Below are 16557 nucleotides of genomic sequence, written 5' to 3'. Positions count from 1 at the left end.
CACAGAAACTTCATTTCAACTGTCTGGATACGGCTTTCATCTCTTTATTTCAAAGGCCAAATCTCTGCCCCATAGTCCGGCTCCATGGCTAAATGGTTAGCGTGCTGGGCTTTGGTCACAGGGGTCCCGGGTTCGATTCCCGACAGGGTCAGGAATTTTAACCATGATTGGTTAATTTTGCTGTCACAGGGGCTGGGTGGAGGCTATGTGTTGTATTCATCATCATTTCATCCTCATCACGACGCGCAGGTCGCCTACGGGAGTCAAATCAAAAGACCTGCACTTGGTGAGCCGAATATGTCCTCGGACATACGACATGGGGATGTTAGCCTTCTTTATTCTACAGCACATTTCTTACACTGTGGTCAAATGCACCTACCATTTGCTTGTATTCCGCTGCTGGTTTCCACATTCAGCCTAGCCTTTGCCATTAGTTTGCTTCCTAAATATTTAAAGTGCTCTATTACTTCTAGATCATTACTTCCAATATTTATTCCATCTCTTCTATGCTTCCTCTGGTTATTATCATTGTTTCATGTTTCTCTGTCCAGCTCCGTTGCTAAATGGTTAGCGTGCTGGCCTTTGGTCACAAGGGTCCCGGTTTGATCCCCGGTAGGGTCAGGAATTTTAACCATCATGGGGACTGGGTGTATGTGTTGTCTTCATCATCATTTCATCCTCATCACGACACACAGGTCGCCTACGGGAGTCAAATCGGAAGACCTGCACCTGGCAAGCCGAACATGTTCTTGGACACTCCCAGCACTAAAAGTCATATGCCATATCATTTCATTTAATTTCATTTCATGTTTCTATGCACTTATCTTCATTCCCCATTGTTCAATCTTTCCATGTACAATACCCGCAATATCCATCTGTCCATGCACTTCAGACTTATTGTTTCTCCAGATCAAGCAAATGGCATTACATTCATCTCTATTCCTTCATAGGCTTCTTTTGCTTCCTTCATGATTTTGCTCATCATCAGTGTAAATAGCAACGATGGCAAAACACTTCCTTTGCCATTACTATTTACTCATGAGTATTTATGATTGTTTTTAACTATGAACAGATATCACAACAAATGTCTGCATCCTGTTTTTGAATGGCTAGAACGTTGTTCAAAGCCTAATGGCGTTATTTGCCAAAGATGGCCAGCAGGAAACTGCAATAAACAAAACAGAGGCTGATCTAGCTTTTGTGATATACAGTTTTCCTGCACATATTAGTTGAACAAAATCAAGGGGAAAGACAAGTGTTAATGAATTTATTCAAAGACCTACATATGAACTGGAATTTGCTTGTCTTTCCATCCAAATGTGAGTAACTGATGCATCCACTGCAATCCTACTGGTTCTGCAGGCTTAGTACTTTCTGCAGCAAATTCATCTACACCAACAGCTTTACCTACTTTCAGTTTTTAACAGCTATTTCTTCCTTTGCTATTGTAATGTCTTCCATTGCTTGAACTGGTCTCATTTACTGTGTGTTTGCTTCTTCTCACATAAATAAGTACTTGAAATACTCTTCCTATATTCTTTTAATTCCATTGACGTATATTATAAGCATTCTTCTTCACCTTTTGCAGATCTGGTGCTCACATTTTGATTCCTTTTTGTTCTTTGACACTCCATTGAACAGTTTCTCTCCTTGAACTCAACCCAGCTCCTCTTTTTTTTCTGCTGCCATTTTTTTTTATTTATACCTTCTCCTATTTTCTTCAGTCTTAGATATTCTCCATTCTTTCCATGTTTTCCTCTTTTCCTTTTCTTCTTCTTCTTCTTTGTCGTTTAGGCCTACTGAGGACCACGGGGCTTGTATCTACTCTTGGGTAAAGTTGTTGCTTTCTTCTTCTTCCAATACTCCTTCATTTGCTGACTATGAGCCAGCTTTCTCTCCTCGGTCCACTTAGTTCCTGTAGTCTTCTTACTTGTAAGGGACGTTGGGAAAACTCCATGTCGGATGGCTTGACGGAACAGTAATCGGTCATGAGTTTGTCCCGGTGGGATATCTAGTTATTCCCCTCTTTTCCTTTACTATTTCTTCCATTTTCTTATGCCAGGCTCCTCATTTTCATCTATCCTATCCAACCTCCTGTGGTCAACTCTTGTTCTTTTCCTATCCCGATGGTATAAGAGCGCTCAAGGCCTAGGGAATCTTTTATTTTCACACCCTACATGGCACTTGTCTTTCTTTGGCCGATATCTTCATATTTTGAAGTGTCGGATCCCTTCCTCTTCCTCTTCCTGATTAGTGTTATTAGAGGATGGTTGCCTAGTTGTACTTCCTCTTAAAACAATAATCACCACCACCAATATTTATATTTATTTCACCCTATCATTTCACCAGAAGGTCCCAGATGTTTTTCCATACACTTTTTCTTCACTGGTGACCAATGCAGTCTTAAAATGTTTCCATTCCACTTCAACCTTCCACACTTCTGACCTGGGTATGTATTAGTGATTTTTATTACTACATAAACTTCTCTTATACCTCGTCTGTTAGTTTCCACTGCTCTATGATCTCCTCCACAGACTTCCTCAAGCATGGCTGTTGCATCTACCAGATTTCTACGATGTTCTTTCTCTACCAATATATAGTCAGTTAAGGTCTTCGTTCTTCTCCCCATCCATATCTGGTAATCCTCTGGCTGTTTTTCTTTCTAAACCAAGTGTTTCTTATTATGAATTGGTTTCTCTCACTGAAGTCTGTTAAAATATCCCCTTTCTGATTGTTATTGCCATGTCCATAAGGTCCTAGGATCTCTTCTCTTACCTCTTCCCACTTGTGCATTTGGTAACCCCCTTCCCAATATTATTTCTTTCTCCTCAGTATGTTTTTTCACGTTCTATTTTTTGTTTTTTGAGCCATACTGACGCAACAAATAAGTCTTATGGCAACAATGGGATAGGAGAGGGCTGGGAGTGGGGGGAAGGAATCAACCATGGCCTCAATTAAGGTACAGCTCCAGCATTTACCTGGTGTGAAAATGGGAAACCATCTTCAGGGCTGCCGACAGTGGGGTTCGAACCCACTATCTCCCAAATGCAAGCTGATAGCTACGTGATCCAAACTGTGCAGCCTCTTGCTTGGTTCACTTTTTCTAGGAATTCCTCTATGATTACTTCCTTATTTCCAGTTTGTGGCCATCTACTTGAAATATATTCTTTGGTTCATTCTTAACCCATTCGCATCCTCTTTAAATACCGTAGCAGTTCACTGAGAAAACCCATTTAAATCGCGCACTACAACAGTCGTCTGCACAGTATTATTTAAAAACTCATACAAAAGCAACCAGTAAAGATACCTTTCTGAAAATTTGCATGCATAATAACGAAGGAATAAGCTTACCAATGCTGCTTTTCTATATGTTTGCTGAGTGTGGTACACCTCAAGACATTCTTCTAAGTGAAGTGCTACACCACACTTTTTGCACTGCTAGCAACTTTCACTTCTCTTACCCCAGCTGTAGTACACAACACACCTTTTCGTGACTTTTGTTTTCTTTTCTGTTGGGGGAATATGCATGGGAAAGTGGGTCCATCATTTAGCTTGTAATCTGGTAGGGGTGGTGCTTGCTGAAGGTCGACCTCGAACAGAGTACTCCGGCAACTGAACAGTTTCAAGTAGCTGCTTTGCAATGCTAGTTCTGAAGTCAGTGTAGCTCGTCTTTTTGTTAGCAGCGATATTGTGATACACAGTGAAGGAATTGAAAATGCATATATCTAGGAGGTAAAAAAATATTTTTCTATATCCTTTTACTGTGCATTGCATGAGAGGGAACAGAGCTGTCACCTGATCCTGAAGGTAACCCCACCCATTCCCTTCTGGTATTCAAGGCCACACTTGGACTTTATCACTTCCTTCCTAGGGGTTTGTCCTCTCTTTCGTCTGAGTTTGCCTGTCCCCGTCATGTCAGCTGATTTGTGTTTAGTGGTGAGAAAGCAAACATCCTTGTTATCTTTCCACTTCACTGTTCACTTCACTTCACATACTGTTGGCAGCCTATGTCTCATACTCTCCACGTTTGAGTTTAGTTTTACTGATATCATGAGGCATGTCTTTTTGGTTCTGTCTAACAGTTCCAATTACATTTGCCTTCTTATCATAGAGCCTTTTAAATAAATCTGGGGAGGAAGACCAGTTATCTAAAAATAATGTATGCCCTCGGCCTAACAATGGTTCACACATATTGAGCACAACATTTGTACTTACCAGCAGGCTTGGATCTGTTACATCATCACCTACATCAATTTTGAAGGTTAGACAGTAGCCAGAACTAGATTCGCAAATTTTGTAAATTTTTATTCCAAACCTTGGACGTTTAGACACATTGCACTGGGCATATGAAAGACAGCCTCTGAACTTCATCAGACTTTCATCTAGAGCAATGTCTTGTGAAGGTAAATATAACTCAGAAAATTTGGAACAGAAATGTTGTATTATAGGTCTAATCTTTCTGAGTTTGTCACTACTATCGACTCGTTCATCATCAACAAAATGTAAAAATTGTGAAATCATAATGAATCTTCACCTGCTCATGGTTTCACAAAAGATGGGAATGTCTATACACCTGTTTTTACTCCAGTATAACTGAAAACTTGATTTTTGCACTTGTGACATTAATATAACTAACACAAAGTATGCCCTAATTTCGTCAGGTGTAGTCTCAAACCATTTGTCATCATCTTTCGCTTTCTTTCTGTCAGGATTGCTCAACTGTCTTGCTGCATAAGCATTTGTCTCGTCAGGTATTTTGTCAAATAAATGGTTCATGTATTCACAAAAAACTGCAAGTTCAGATAGTGGCTGCATATCAAACTTTTTTAATAAGTTATCACTATCCCCGCTGTATTCCCTAAACTTATGTACAACAGGGATATTGTCGCTTTTTGTCCAGTTCCAGTCATTCAAGTTAGTCTGCGCCGAGGTAAGAACTCATTTCGAACGACTTGGCCCACCGTCATCATTTGTATCACTTTCCGTGTCATCAGCACTATTACACGCATCACTCGTACTCAAACTAAGACCTTCAGGGTCTATTTCATCGTCAGAAAAATCACTGTCTTCATAATCACTCTCTAAAACATTATCTATTAGCTTTTGTATTCCATCTTCATCAACACCAACACATCTGCTTTGATGCCATGATTGCAACTGACATGAGCAAAATAATATGAACAAAGATTCTTTTATCTCTTGTTTCAGAAGTGTATGATAACCTGGAGAATGGGAAATAACCGAAGCCACATGTCTAAACTTCAGCTCAGAATGCATACAAGTGGCATCTGTGTGTTAGTAACTGAACTACATGTACAGGGTATCGATATACAGCAGTGCATCACCACGAGCTGAGCTCGTCACTGGATTCATATGCGACAAATAACTTTTGCGAGCTAGGGTCATCAAATGATGCAATTGGGTTAAACTCATCATCATCATCATCCTAAACCATCTCCAATTTCCTGGGTGTGGTATATGAGCCTCCTCCATCTCACCCTGTCCTTGTACCATTCTTCCTCCACCAACTTGTCCCAATCATGACCTCTCAGCAGTACATCGCTCTTAACTAAATCTATCCAATTCCTTCGTGGCCTTCCCACGGGTCGTCTTCCTTCTACCTTTCTATCAAATTCCTTCCTTGCAGTTCTGTTTACTGGCATCCTCTTCATGTGACCAAACCACTTCAGTCTTGATATCTGAATCTTATTGAGGAGAGAATCATCTATTCCTACTTCTTCTCTAATTTTCTCATTCCTAATCTTGTCTTTCCTGGTTTTCTGGAACATAGTGCGTAGGAATTTCATTTCAGCTGCCTGAAGTTTGGAATTATCTCTATTGGTCAGTGTTGTGGTTTCGAGACTGTATCTAAGAATTGGTGTATAATAGGACTTGTACAATGTCATTTTTGTTTTCATGGGTATTTGCTCATCCCACAGCAGGTGTCTTACCTGGTGGTAAAATTGTGTTGCCTTATTTATTCGATTGTTCACCTCATGTTTTGCTAGGTTGTCATTTGATATAACGCTACCCAAGTATTTGAAAACTGGAACACTGTCCAGTTGGGCTTCATTTAACATGACTATTGGTTCTGCTCCTTCCCCATACACTTTCATCACCACCGTCTTGGTCTTGCTGATGTTTAAACCATATTTCTTAACTCCTCATTCCAGCTTTGTATTCTCTCTCCCAATTCCTCTTCTGAGTCACTCCAGTTCGCAACATCATCTGCAAATGTGAAGGCTTTGATTGATATCTCCATGTTCTTTCCTTTTAATAGATTTCATTACTACATCCATTACAATAATTAATAGAAGTGGTGACAATGAGCTGCCCTGCTGCACTCCTCTCTTTGTTTCAAACCAGTCTGGCAAACCACATCCTACTTGAATACAGCTTCTGTTCCCACTATACAACATTTTCACTTTGTCTATGAAGCTGTCTCGCACTTGAAGTTCTTTCATGCATTGCCAAATTCTTTCCCTTGGTACACTATCGTATGCTTTCTCAATGTCCAAAAATATTAGAAATAAAGGCTTGTTCTTCTCCCAGTATTTTTCCATTAGCATCCTAATTGCAAATATAAGGTCTGCTCCCATGAAGTCGAATTCTATATTCGTACTGGCACACAGTTTCATGCCAGAACAAGCGTCTTGGCCAGGTAGAGTCCTTGATCGGTGGTCAGCGAACCGGGTTCCACAAGCACGCTGTCCCCTTGTATGGGTTCCTCTAACTGTGCTGTAACAATCACCTCGCTGGTGGCCGGTATCACTTCGTTGCTGGCCAACGTTAACCGCGCTACTTGAGGGTGCGTCCCTGGGCATCGCAACATTACCTCTGGTTTGCCGAGCCACAATACATATCGTCCCACGTTGACAGTCGCCTCGTATGCCCGTAGCGCTTCTAGACACAGGATGACCCCATCCGTGATGGTGAGTACGAAGGCCCAGACTCGGAGGCGTCGTTGTCCCAGCGTCAGATGACGTAGCACCTCCTTCAAGACAGGGATGGTATCTCCTGAGGCCGTTCGCAGCAGGTAAGGGCGGTGGGGTTCCCTCTCTGGCTGTCCCTCAGCGATGTCCGGCCTGGCGATGGTCAGTGCCGTCCCGTGTGTATCGTGACTCGACACGGCCTGTCTCCGAGCCACCCGTCGGCGATCAAGCTGTCGTCGCTCCGCTCGGTGACCACATTTAGCGTGAAACGAGGGGATGGTGGTGATGGTGCCGACGAGCCCCTCTCCTTGTTGGCCCTTACTCATTTCCCTCATCAGGGTCCACCTCCAAACGGCAGTTCCTCCGCAGGTGGCCATGCTCGCCGCAATTCCAAAATGTGATCTCATTGGTGCATCGGCGTCTCAGCGGCGGCGTGCGTCGTTCTCCCTAGCGGCGCGGGTCTCCGGCGCATCCTTGCTTCTCACGGCTCGTATTCTTGGTGACGGTGCTGCTGTTCCCTTCACTGCCTCCAGCCTCAGGGCTAATGTCAGGGCCTCTCTGAGGTCCTGCTCCTCGCTGAGCATCAGCTTTTGACGGATCTCAGCATTGCGGAGCCTGTCAGTGAATGTATAGGCTGCCTCCCGCTGAATGTGGTCCAGAGGCAGCCCATCCAGAGCCTTGTGGGCTAGCTGCTCCACATCTTGCGTGAATTCTTGCAGCGTCTCATTAGCACGCTGGGTCCTCTTCCTTAGCTGGACTCGGCAGGCAGCTGCCAGCTGGTGGTCACCGTACTGGCTGTCGAGCGCTCTAACGATCTCGTCGTAAGTGGCACCTGGCTGAAGGCTGTGTAGTACTTCCGCTGCTGGTCCTTGCAGTGCGGTGATTAGGTACACGGCCCTTTCCTCCGATGTCCAACCATTGTGCCCGCACATGGTCTCGAATTGGGCCTGGAAGGTCTGCCAAGATGTTGCCCCGTCGAAGTGCGGGGGGGGGTTTCCTTTCCCGGCGCTGGAGCCGCTGTCGCTGCGGGCAGCCCTAGCACGAGTCTCCATGGCTGTAACTCTCATACGCAGGGCACTTACTTCTTCTTTCAGGTCTCGAACCCCTGACTCCACAACCTGCGGTATTTCTTTGATCTGTTTTTCAACCTGTTCCTGTACGTTCTGCATAATGTTACTCTTTAATTTCTTTGGAGAGAGCGCATTTCCTGTTCTAATTTACCTTGTCCACCCTTAAGTTCATTTAATTCCAGTTTCAGTTCGCTCTTGATTTCGTCCTGTTTGGATGAGAGTTCGGTGAACTTATTGAGGAGAGCCTGAAACTGTTCGCTATCCATTTTACGATTCACTAGAAATTCCTAGTTACGAAATTACTGTTACCAGTCGATCCCGATTCTGACACCAGTTGTGTTGAGTTGGCGGGGTAGCAGGATCAATTAACACTAGACTGGTAGCTTCAATACTAAGATTTATTAGCTACGCGCTAAACTACACAAGACTACACACAACTTCTGCTCATAACACACACATACGCAATTTGCATGCTCTCTCTCCCTTCGTTTCTCACTTGTTCTCACACTACACAGTTTTACACTCACACACAAGGTCCCACGTTGCATGGCTACACGTTCTCTCCTTCGCCGACAGTCCGCAATGTAGCACACTAGTCCGATAACAACGGCAGTTCACATACTTCACTACACTGGCAGTTGCTCGCAACTGAACCACACCAACTTCTAACTCAGTCTAACTCTCACTGACTGCAGGCAGGTTGTTCCTCTCTTATATACCTGCGCTGGCCCTTCTAGAATTGTCCGGATGCTGGATGGATCCAGGAACATCGCGAGATGGAACACTCCAGATTAATCGTGGAGTCATTTCCATACTCCTCTGCTGCGGGACCGCGAGCGGAAGTGAGTGGGGCTGGCCTAGCACTTAAGCGCTGCTTGTGATTTACGCAGCTGAAGCGTAAGGGGTGGGCCTATACAGTGCCGGGCCGGGCCCACTGACAGTTGGCATGGCGAACGTTATGACCATTACAATATTTTATGTCTACTACATGATCTTTTATTTGATGATCCATAACAACACCAACTCCATTTCTTGTTTGATCTCCGCCTGACCAGAATAGATGATATACTTCTGTGAGTTCCTTTGTTCCTTTTCCCTTCCATTTGTTTTCACTGAGACCCAGTATATTTATGTTCCTTGTTTTCATTAAGTCTACACATTCCTCTATTTTGCCAGTTAGTGTCAGAATGTTTAGCGTGGCAATTTTGATTACAGTCTCATATAGAGTTTTGTGTGTTCTCCTCTTTGGTTGTGATGGAGCATCAGGTATTGAACCATCATTCATATCATTACCAAGGAGGGAACTAGAGTCATTATTTTGGAGATTACAATATTTCCATTCAAGGCCTCATTTAGTTTTGTTTTAAGAGCAATTCCAAATTATTCAAAAGTTGACTTGTTGGGCCTATCACTTCCGAAGATTTTTCTGTCAGGGTTATCTCCCTTAACCTTTAATAGTCCCCTATCAGCTCAATAATTACTTTCACAACACACAATGCTTAGTTCCAGTTCTCCGTCCCACTACAGATTACAAAATTCAGTAACTCCATTTCTAAACTGTTAATATCTAACCACTCAATATAAATTATTTCTTAAACCTGAAACGCTATAATTATACCATGCATGAGATATCCTACCTTTTTATTGGTAAGTGCTATTTCTATGCTTTTCCTACTGTTGTAAGGTGCTGAGAGTCAACCACTCACCAAAAATGTCTACACATGGAGACATATTGGACTGGTTTCTTGGAGTTTCTTTCCTTAATCATATTACCAATGACAGGATCTGGCAGAGGATGTGAGTTGTTCCTGTTCAGGAGAAATTGCAGGAGGGGTGCTTGAGGCCATGTTCTGAGAGAAGCAACTGGTACCATTGCTTATGATGCCTACTACTGTAGTTCACCGTCAAGGGCAAATACACCCTTGAAAGGCTGAAACAACATTAAAAGGTACATCAATCACAATGTGAAGATTGTTTGACTTAAACCAAATGTTGTGTAAAAGAGCAGACTTCCCACCTGTGGGAAAACATGAAGTGAAAGAAGAATAAAAAGTGAATAATTATTCTTACGACCACACTGCATGAAATGAAATGAAACAAAACCCTGCCTGAAGCCACCTGCTTCAGTCAGCTAGCCCTCGAATAGCAAAAGCAAATGATGACAGACCCCACTCCCAAGGCAAAATGTTTCATTTGCTACAGGTTGCCTGAGTCAAGTGGAAGTTGTTCTGAGGATACTTGTTTGCAGCAAGCATAATAAGTCAAGGTAAGCCTCCTGTTCTCCACTCTGTATCCTCGCAAAGACATAAAAAGCAAACTGCAGTTGATAAGGTTGGTGAACCCATGATAGCCTTTCTACAGGCAAGAACAAAAAAACTGGCATCATCGGAGATAATGGACAACCCAACTCTTGGTTTTTGAAAAGTTTAGTTGAAGATGTAAATAAATTATCTGACGGAAGAAAGCGGCAATTTAAAATAGATGTGATGACACTTCTGAACCGCTCTCTGGAGGAGCAAGAGCTGTCATCATATCTTCCACTATGAGAGCCTTCACTCTCCCATCCCGTCCCTCCTGCTCATGATTTACCTTCGGCAATTTATCAAATGACACTGAACTGTACACTCTTGTGTAACATGATGTATCCATATCGAAAGGAGTAATAAACTAAAGATTGATTTACATCATAATATTATTTTACATGAAAAAAGAAGATATTCAAAATAAAATAAATTTTGGTGGAAAAAATAGATACACAGTGGTTATCGATTTATTCTCCAACATACTGTCCAAGGAAGTACCTGCGTACTTCTTTTTTAAATCTGTATAATTTATTGATTTGTTTCAATTTTGGAGGTGGATTGTTAAAGGCTGTGCTTGCTGAATAAGAAATGCTTTTAACACCATATTTTGTAGTGTTAGTGGAATCTTTGTAAAACTGGTTTGCTGAATTTGTGTTATGGGTGTGAATATCTTTGCTGTATCGTAGTTCTGTATTAACAGAAATCATATTATTTTTATACCTGAACATAAATAAAGCTTGAGAGTATTTAATCTGGCATTGTACTGGTAATATGTTTGATTCCTGAAAAAATTCCACAGATGGTTTTAGTAAATCATATCCATCCATAATTTTTAAAGCTCTCTTTTGGAGTATTTCTAGTTCCTTTACAGCTTCCTGTGTACAATTTCCCTATATTATATTCATGTACATAAGGTGTGAATGTATGAGGGAGGTATATATGTTTCTTAAGTGCTGGTTGTTTATTCTATAGTCCTTCAATCTTTTTAGTACTCCAATTACACTAATAATTTTTTTCTTTACATTTGAGATATGCTCATTCCAACTTAAGTTATTGTCTAAAGCCAGGCCTAAATATAAAAAAACTGCTTTACTCTTTTGATGGGCTCATTGCCAATTTTTACTACATTACAGGTATTGATAATTTGTGTTGGTTTACAGAATATCATGTATTTTGTTTTTGAGGTGCTTATTACTAGATTATTTTTGTTCAGCCATGATGTTAGTATGTCCAGATCTTTTTGTATATACTCCATAATCTTTTGTTCGCAACTGCTGTCATAAAATATAAATATATCATCTTCAGACAGGAATATCTTACCAGTAAACTCGAGATAACCTATATCACTAATAAATATTAGAAATAGTAATGGTCCCAGCACTGACCCTTGTGGGACACCATGTTTAACATTGTAGATGGACACTAAGAACTATTATAGATAAACGACTTAGTCATGGGAAGGATGTTCTAGCTGTGTTTGTTGACCTAAAGGCTGCATTTGACTCGGTCCCTAGGGAACAGCCCCGGGCAGCACTTGAAGAGGAAAAGGTAACCAAGACTCTCTTATGCCACATTAGGAGCATGTACAATAGAGTCAAAGGATTGGTGATAATAGCTGGTGAATGCTCTAGGAAATTTGTTATGGTGAAGCGAGTACAGCAGGGTGACAGCTTGAGCCCTCTTCTCTTTGTGATCTTCATGAACCAAGTCATTAAGCAGTGTAACAGAAGAACTAAAAGAATTAAGGTTGGCAACTGGAACATGAGACCAATATATGTCCAATCCTTGGTCTATGCAGATGACATTCTGATTTTGGCTGGAAAAGAGGAGGATCTCCAACAAGCTCTTACTGAATGGGCTTATGCCTTCCAGGACCATGGGATGGCGGTGAATGCGAGCAAAACCAAGGTCATGTAGTTCACCAAAGGAGAAAAAGTACAGCTTCAGATCAAATGGAACAATGAGGATATTGAGCAAGTAGAACAAATTGAGTACCTGGGCACCATCTTCAGAGAGGATGGAAAATTAGAGGCAGAAATAAACAACAGAATTAGAAAATCTAATCAAGTTTACTATGGTATAAACAACACAATCACAGGGAAGAAAGAAATGACCAGAAACACAAAAATGCAGGTATATCATGCCGTGTACCTGCCAACCCTCCTGTATGGTGCAGAGATTTGGACAGTGCATAAAAAACTGGAGAGTCATTTGATCGCCGCCGAGATGAGATATTTGCGGAAAGTGGCCAGGAAAACTCTAAAGAGACCATATTAGAAAACATCACAGTGAGCCAATAATGGATGTCATTGAGAGGAGAGGACTGGGCTGGATTGGTCACCTAGAAAGAATGGAAGATGAAAGGAAAACGAAGCAGGTGTGGCGAACCAGCCAACAGGAAGAAGAACACAAGATTGAATGGGAGACGCCTAACGGCACAAAGGGAAGGAAGAAGAAGATGCAGGGATCATCTCGTGTAATTAAGAAACGTATCGTCATAGTTCCATAGTTCATTTATCACGGACACTAGCCTTTTACTTTCAATTCTTTTAACATTTAAAGGATGAATCCAAAATTTTCGTGGTGGTTTTGAATTAATAATGATAATTTCTTGCAGCTATTTCTAGCCGGGTACAGGTCTTGTAAGGCAGACCCTCTGATGAGGGTCGGTGGTATCTGCCATGTGTAGGTAACAGTGTGTTATTGTGGTAGAGGATAGTATTATGTGTGCTGTGTGAGTTACAGGAATGTTGGGGACAGCACAAACACTCAGCCCCTGAGCCAACGGAATTAACCATTTAAAGTTCAAATCTCCGACCCAGCCGGAAATCGAACCCAGGACCCCTGTGGCCAAAGGCCAGCATGCTAACCATTTAGCAATGGAGCTGGATGGTTTTGAATTTAAGAGCAACAACTGCCACATTACTAGTATGCATTCATCTGCATCATCTTCTCCAGATGACATCTTGACGACTGTCTGAGTTTGCTGCATGTGTGCGCAGAGTTGTTTGAAACAGCCAAAACATTTTGCCTGAAGCTGTTTCAGGCTGTTTGTTTTGTGCAGTGTGGTCGTACCCTTAGTGTAGAAGTATTGATATTTTATATTATAATTTATAAATCAGCTTTACTCTCATCAACAATTTCTAATTTAAATATACATAATCTTAAGAGTTTTGATTGCCTTTTTCTGACATGACCTTGTGATTGCAGTGCACATTTTCTTCTGGTGTGAGATAGAACAATTTTGATACTTTCATTTTTCTGTCTCAATCTTATCCTTGGCTTTGACAATATGAAAGTGACTGAAGTATGAGCTTTGCTAGTAATACAGTTCCTTATGTGGCAAGTCCCTGTTTTAAATGGTGTTAAATATCACTTGTAGGCTCGATTGGTACATTCTTGGCAGTAGATTGGGCAGCTAGTATGTAATAGCAATTTCACGCTTGACGAGGAAAACAACAGGAATCTACCTCACTCCCCTACAATGCCTCTTCAGTGACACCTAGGCCATCTATAAGAGCTGATGGCATAGCTGTTGAATACTCAACCAGCCTTCAGGCTGAGTAATAAATAAATAAATAAATAAATACACAAACAAACAAACAAACAAACACATAAATAAATAATAAATAAATATGTTGCGAGGAAGTTGAGATACAACCATATCCACAAGGAGATGTCAGTTTTTCATTAGCTTAAGCATTTTTAAAAAATTGATGTGTCTAATATTATCAGTTTTTGGTAGACCCTGAGGAGTGTTTAAGGTACACATCACAATAATCAGGCAAGTTATTTAAATATTAAAAATACAATCACCTTAGAAATATGAAGGGTATAAAGTACATTATTCATGTCTCCAAGTCATATATAGAATGATAGGAATGTGAATAGAGTATACACAACGGTAGATCAGAATTCAGAAGAGAAAACCATACAGGAGGAGACAAGGAGAAACTTGAAAACACAAAAGGACAAGGATAATCTTCACATCTTCATACACTGCTGTCTTCAGACAGACCAAATCTCTCCTTGTCAACCCCAATTCTTCTACATCCATTTCTTCTCAGCACCTGATGAGCCCATTTCTGCTTCCCAGCTTCATCACAAGGGCAGGCTTCAATGTGCGTTGAGGTGCCATCTTGACAGATTTTCAGTCTTGATATGGGAAGTGTAGGATAAGAAAAGAGGTGGATAAACACAGAAAATGGGAGAGATGAAAAGATTAAGATAAATATGGGGTGGAAATGAGATTGATGTGGAGGGAGCCTGTTTGAAAATGTGATGATTCCCCTTGTCCTTTTGTGTTTTCATGTTTGCCCTTTTCTCCTTTTCAACTGATCTTCCTTCCAATCTTGACATGTCACTGTGCATGTCTTATTATGTGCTCCTACCTCTCTATATATCACTTATTTGTCCCTTTGCTCCTTTCCATGTGTCCAGCTCATTGGCTGAATGAGGATGCCGGATACAGTTCCAGGCTTGGTCAGAGATTTTAGTCGAAATAGTTAATTCCCTTGGCTCGGGGACTGAGTGCTTGTGCTGCCCCCAACAATCCTGCAACTCCTGCACACCACACAAAACTGTCTCCAACAAAATAAAATGCAGTTTTTTATGCATGACAGATGCAGCCCACCCTTGTCGGGGGTCTGCCTTACAAGGACTGTACCAACCTAGTAATAGCTTCATAAAATTACTATTACTTATGCATGTCTTCATTGTTCATTGTTCTTACCAGAACCATAATGTACTCCTGAGGTAATGTCATATTTCCTTTTCCAGTTTGCTGAAACGGTCATGATAGACAATTTCTTTTGGGATTTTTGGTATCGAGAAAACAGTCCAAACTACCAGACTTCAGATGATGATAAAAAAATGTTGTATGAGAACAAGATTCTTGGCCTTCCAAGACTAAGACAGGTAAGTAACTTTCTCTGGAATTCTGTTAGAAGTATCAAGCCAAATCAATATATTTCTTAAAAACATTCAACCTCCATGTGGAGATAAATAATTCCCGTAGTACACCATCACTGCACTGTCCTACGTACCAAACTTCCAGTGGTGTCTCAATGGCGCACTAGCCACCAGCATCTTGGAAGGTTGCAACAAGGAGATGTTAGTTTTTCATTAGCTTAAGCATCTTTAAAAAATTGATGTGTCTAATATTATCAGTTTTTGGTAGACCCTGAGGAGTGTTTAAGGTACACATCACAATAATTAGGCAAGACCACTGAAACACGCTGGTAATTTCACGATTGAAAAGGCCTGAAGAGCATGAACACTTTTAACAGCTGAAATCAATTAAATTGAATTATGGTTTCCTTCTGTTTAAGTAGAGTGCTCAGCAATTAAATACAGTATAGTAACTTCAACGTTAGTATGTCAGAAACTGTCTCACTTATATTAAAGGTTTGAGTTAATTGCAACGCAATTATCTTAAATCTTCTCTACATCGTTTGTTGTTATGTACTGTATGCTTCAAATTGTGTGTTACACTTGGAAGAAAAGGCAGAGAAGATTATCCTTGACATGGAACTTGTGACAGTTTCGATATCCACCATACGGCAATTCCAATGCGGGAAACACAAAATAGGAAAACTTCCTTCATGTTGCTTGCCAACCTTCTGTGAGGAGACGGCAACAGAAGAAGATCATCTAGCCAGAAATAATAATTTCAATGTATAGCTTTCACTTGTAGAAACAAAATATAATGAATGGAACTAATTTGATTTTACATTAAAATGTGAGAGAAAAATATAATATTCCCATTCGAATGGAAGACAGAAAAGATGGATAGAATATATAGAAAGTAAAGATATGACAGACCTACGTGATTAGAATTGAGGAGCTATCTAATGGTGAGATAGCGAGCTCGGTCTAGAAAGCCAAGAATAAAGGCCGAGAAGATTTGTTGTGCTGACCGCACCACACCTCGTAATCTGCAGACCCTCAGGCTGAGCAGCAGTCGCTTGGTAGGCCAAGGCCCTTTAGGGCTGTAGTGCCATTGCATTAGTTAGGTTTAGTTAAAGATATGAGAGAGAAAATTATTAAAGTTAAACTATAGGTACACATACAAAAGGAGGTAATTGTTTGGATTTCTTACATGTGGCTTTATATACTAATGATTATACTAACTCATTGAGTGAACCATCTAGTAATCAGGTGAGTATCAATTTTTTTTTTTAAATTCAAGGATACGGAGGAGAACGAACCAGTTTACCCAGTGTCCAACTTGTTGCAATTTCATACAGTACA

At 41.0% G+C, this 16557-nt stretch overlaps 1 protein-coding gene across 1 annotated transcript in view; it reads left to right on the top strand.

Moving 5' to 3' along the window:
* The first annotated feature begins 15063 nt into the window (after positions 1-15063).
* LOC136879283 (polycystin-2-like protein 1) overlaps positions 15064-16557 on the top strand; it is a 163037-nt gene continuing 161543 nt past the window's right edge. The window contains exon 1 of the mRNA XM_068229043.1: positions 15064-15222. Within this exon, the coding sequence (XP_068085144.1) occupies positions 15064-15222 (159 nt within the window). The remainder of the gene's footprint in view (positions 15223-16557) is intronic.

The sequence above is a fragment of the Anabrus simplex genome, chromosome 8 (assembly GCF_040414725.1).
Source record: "Anabrus simplex isolate iqAnaSimp1 chromosome 8, ASM4041472v1, whole genome shotgun sequence".
NCBI classification, from domain to species: Eukaryota; Metazoa; Arthropoda; class Insecta; order Orthoptera; family Tettigoniidae; genus Anabrus; species Anabrus simplex.
Note: the sequence above shows the minus strand (reverse complement) of the source record. Positions and strands in the feature narration are given on the sequence as shown.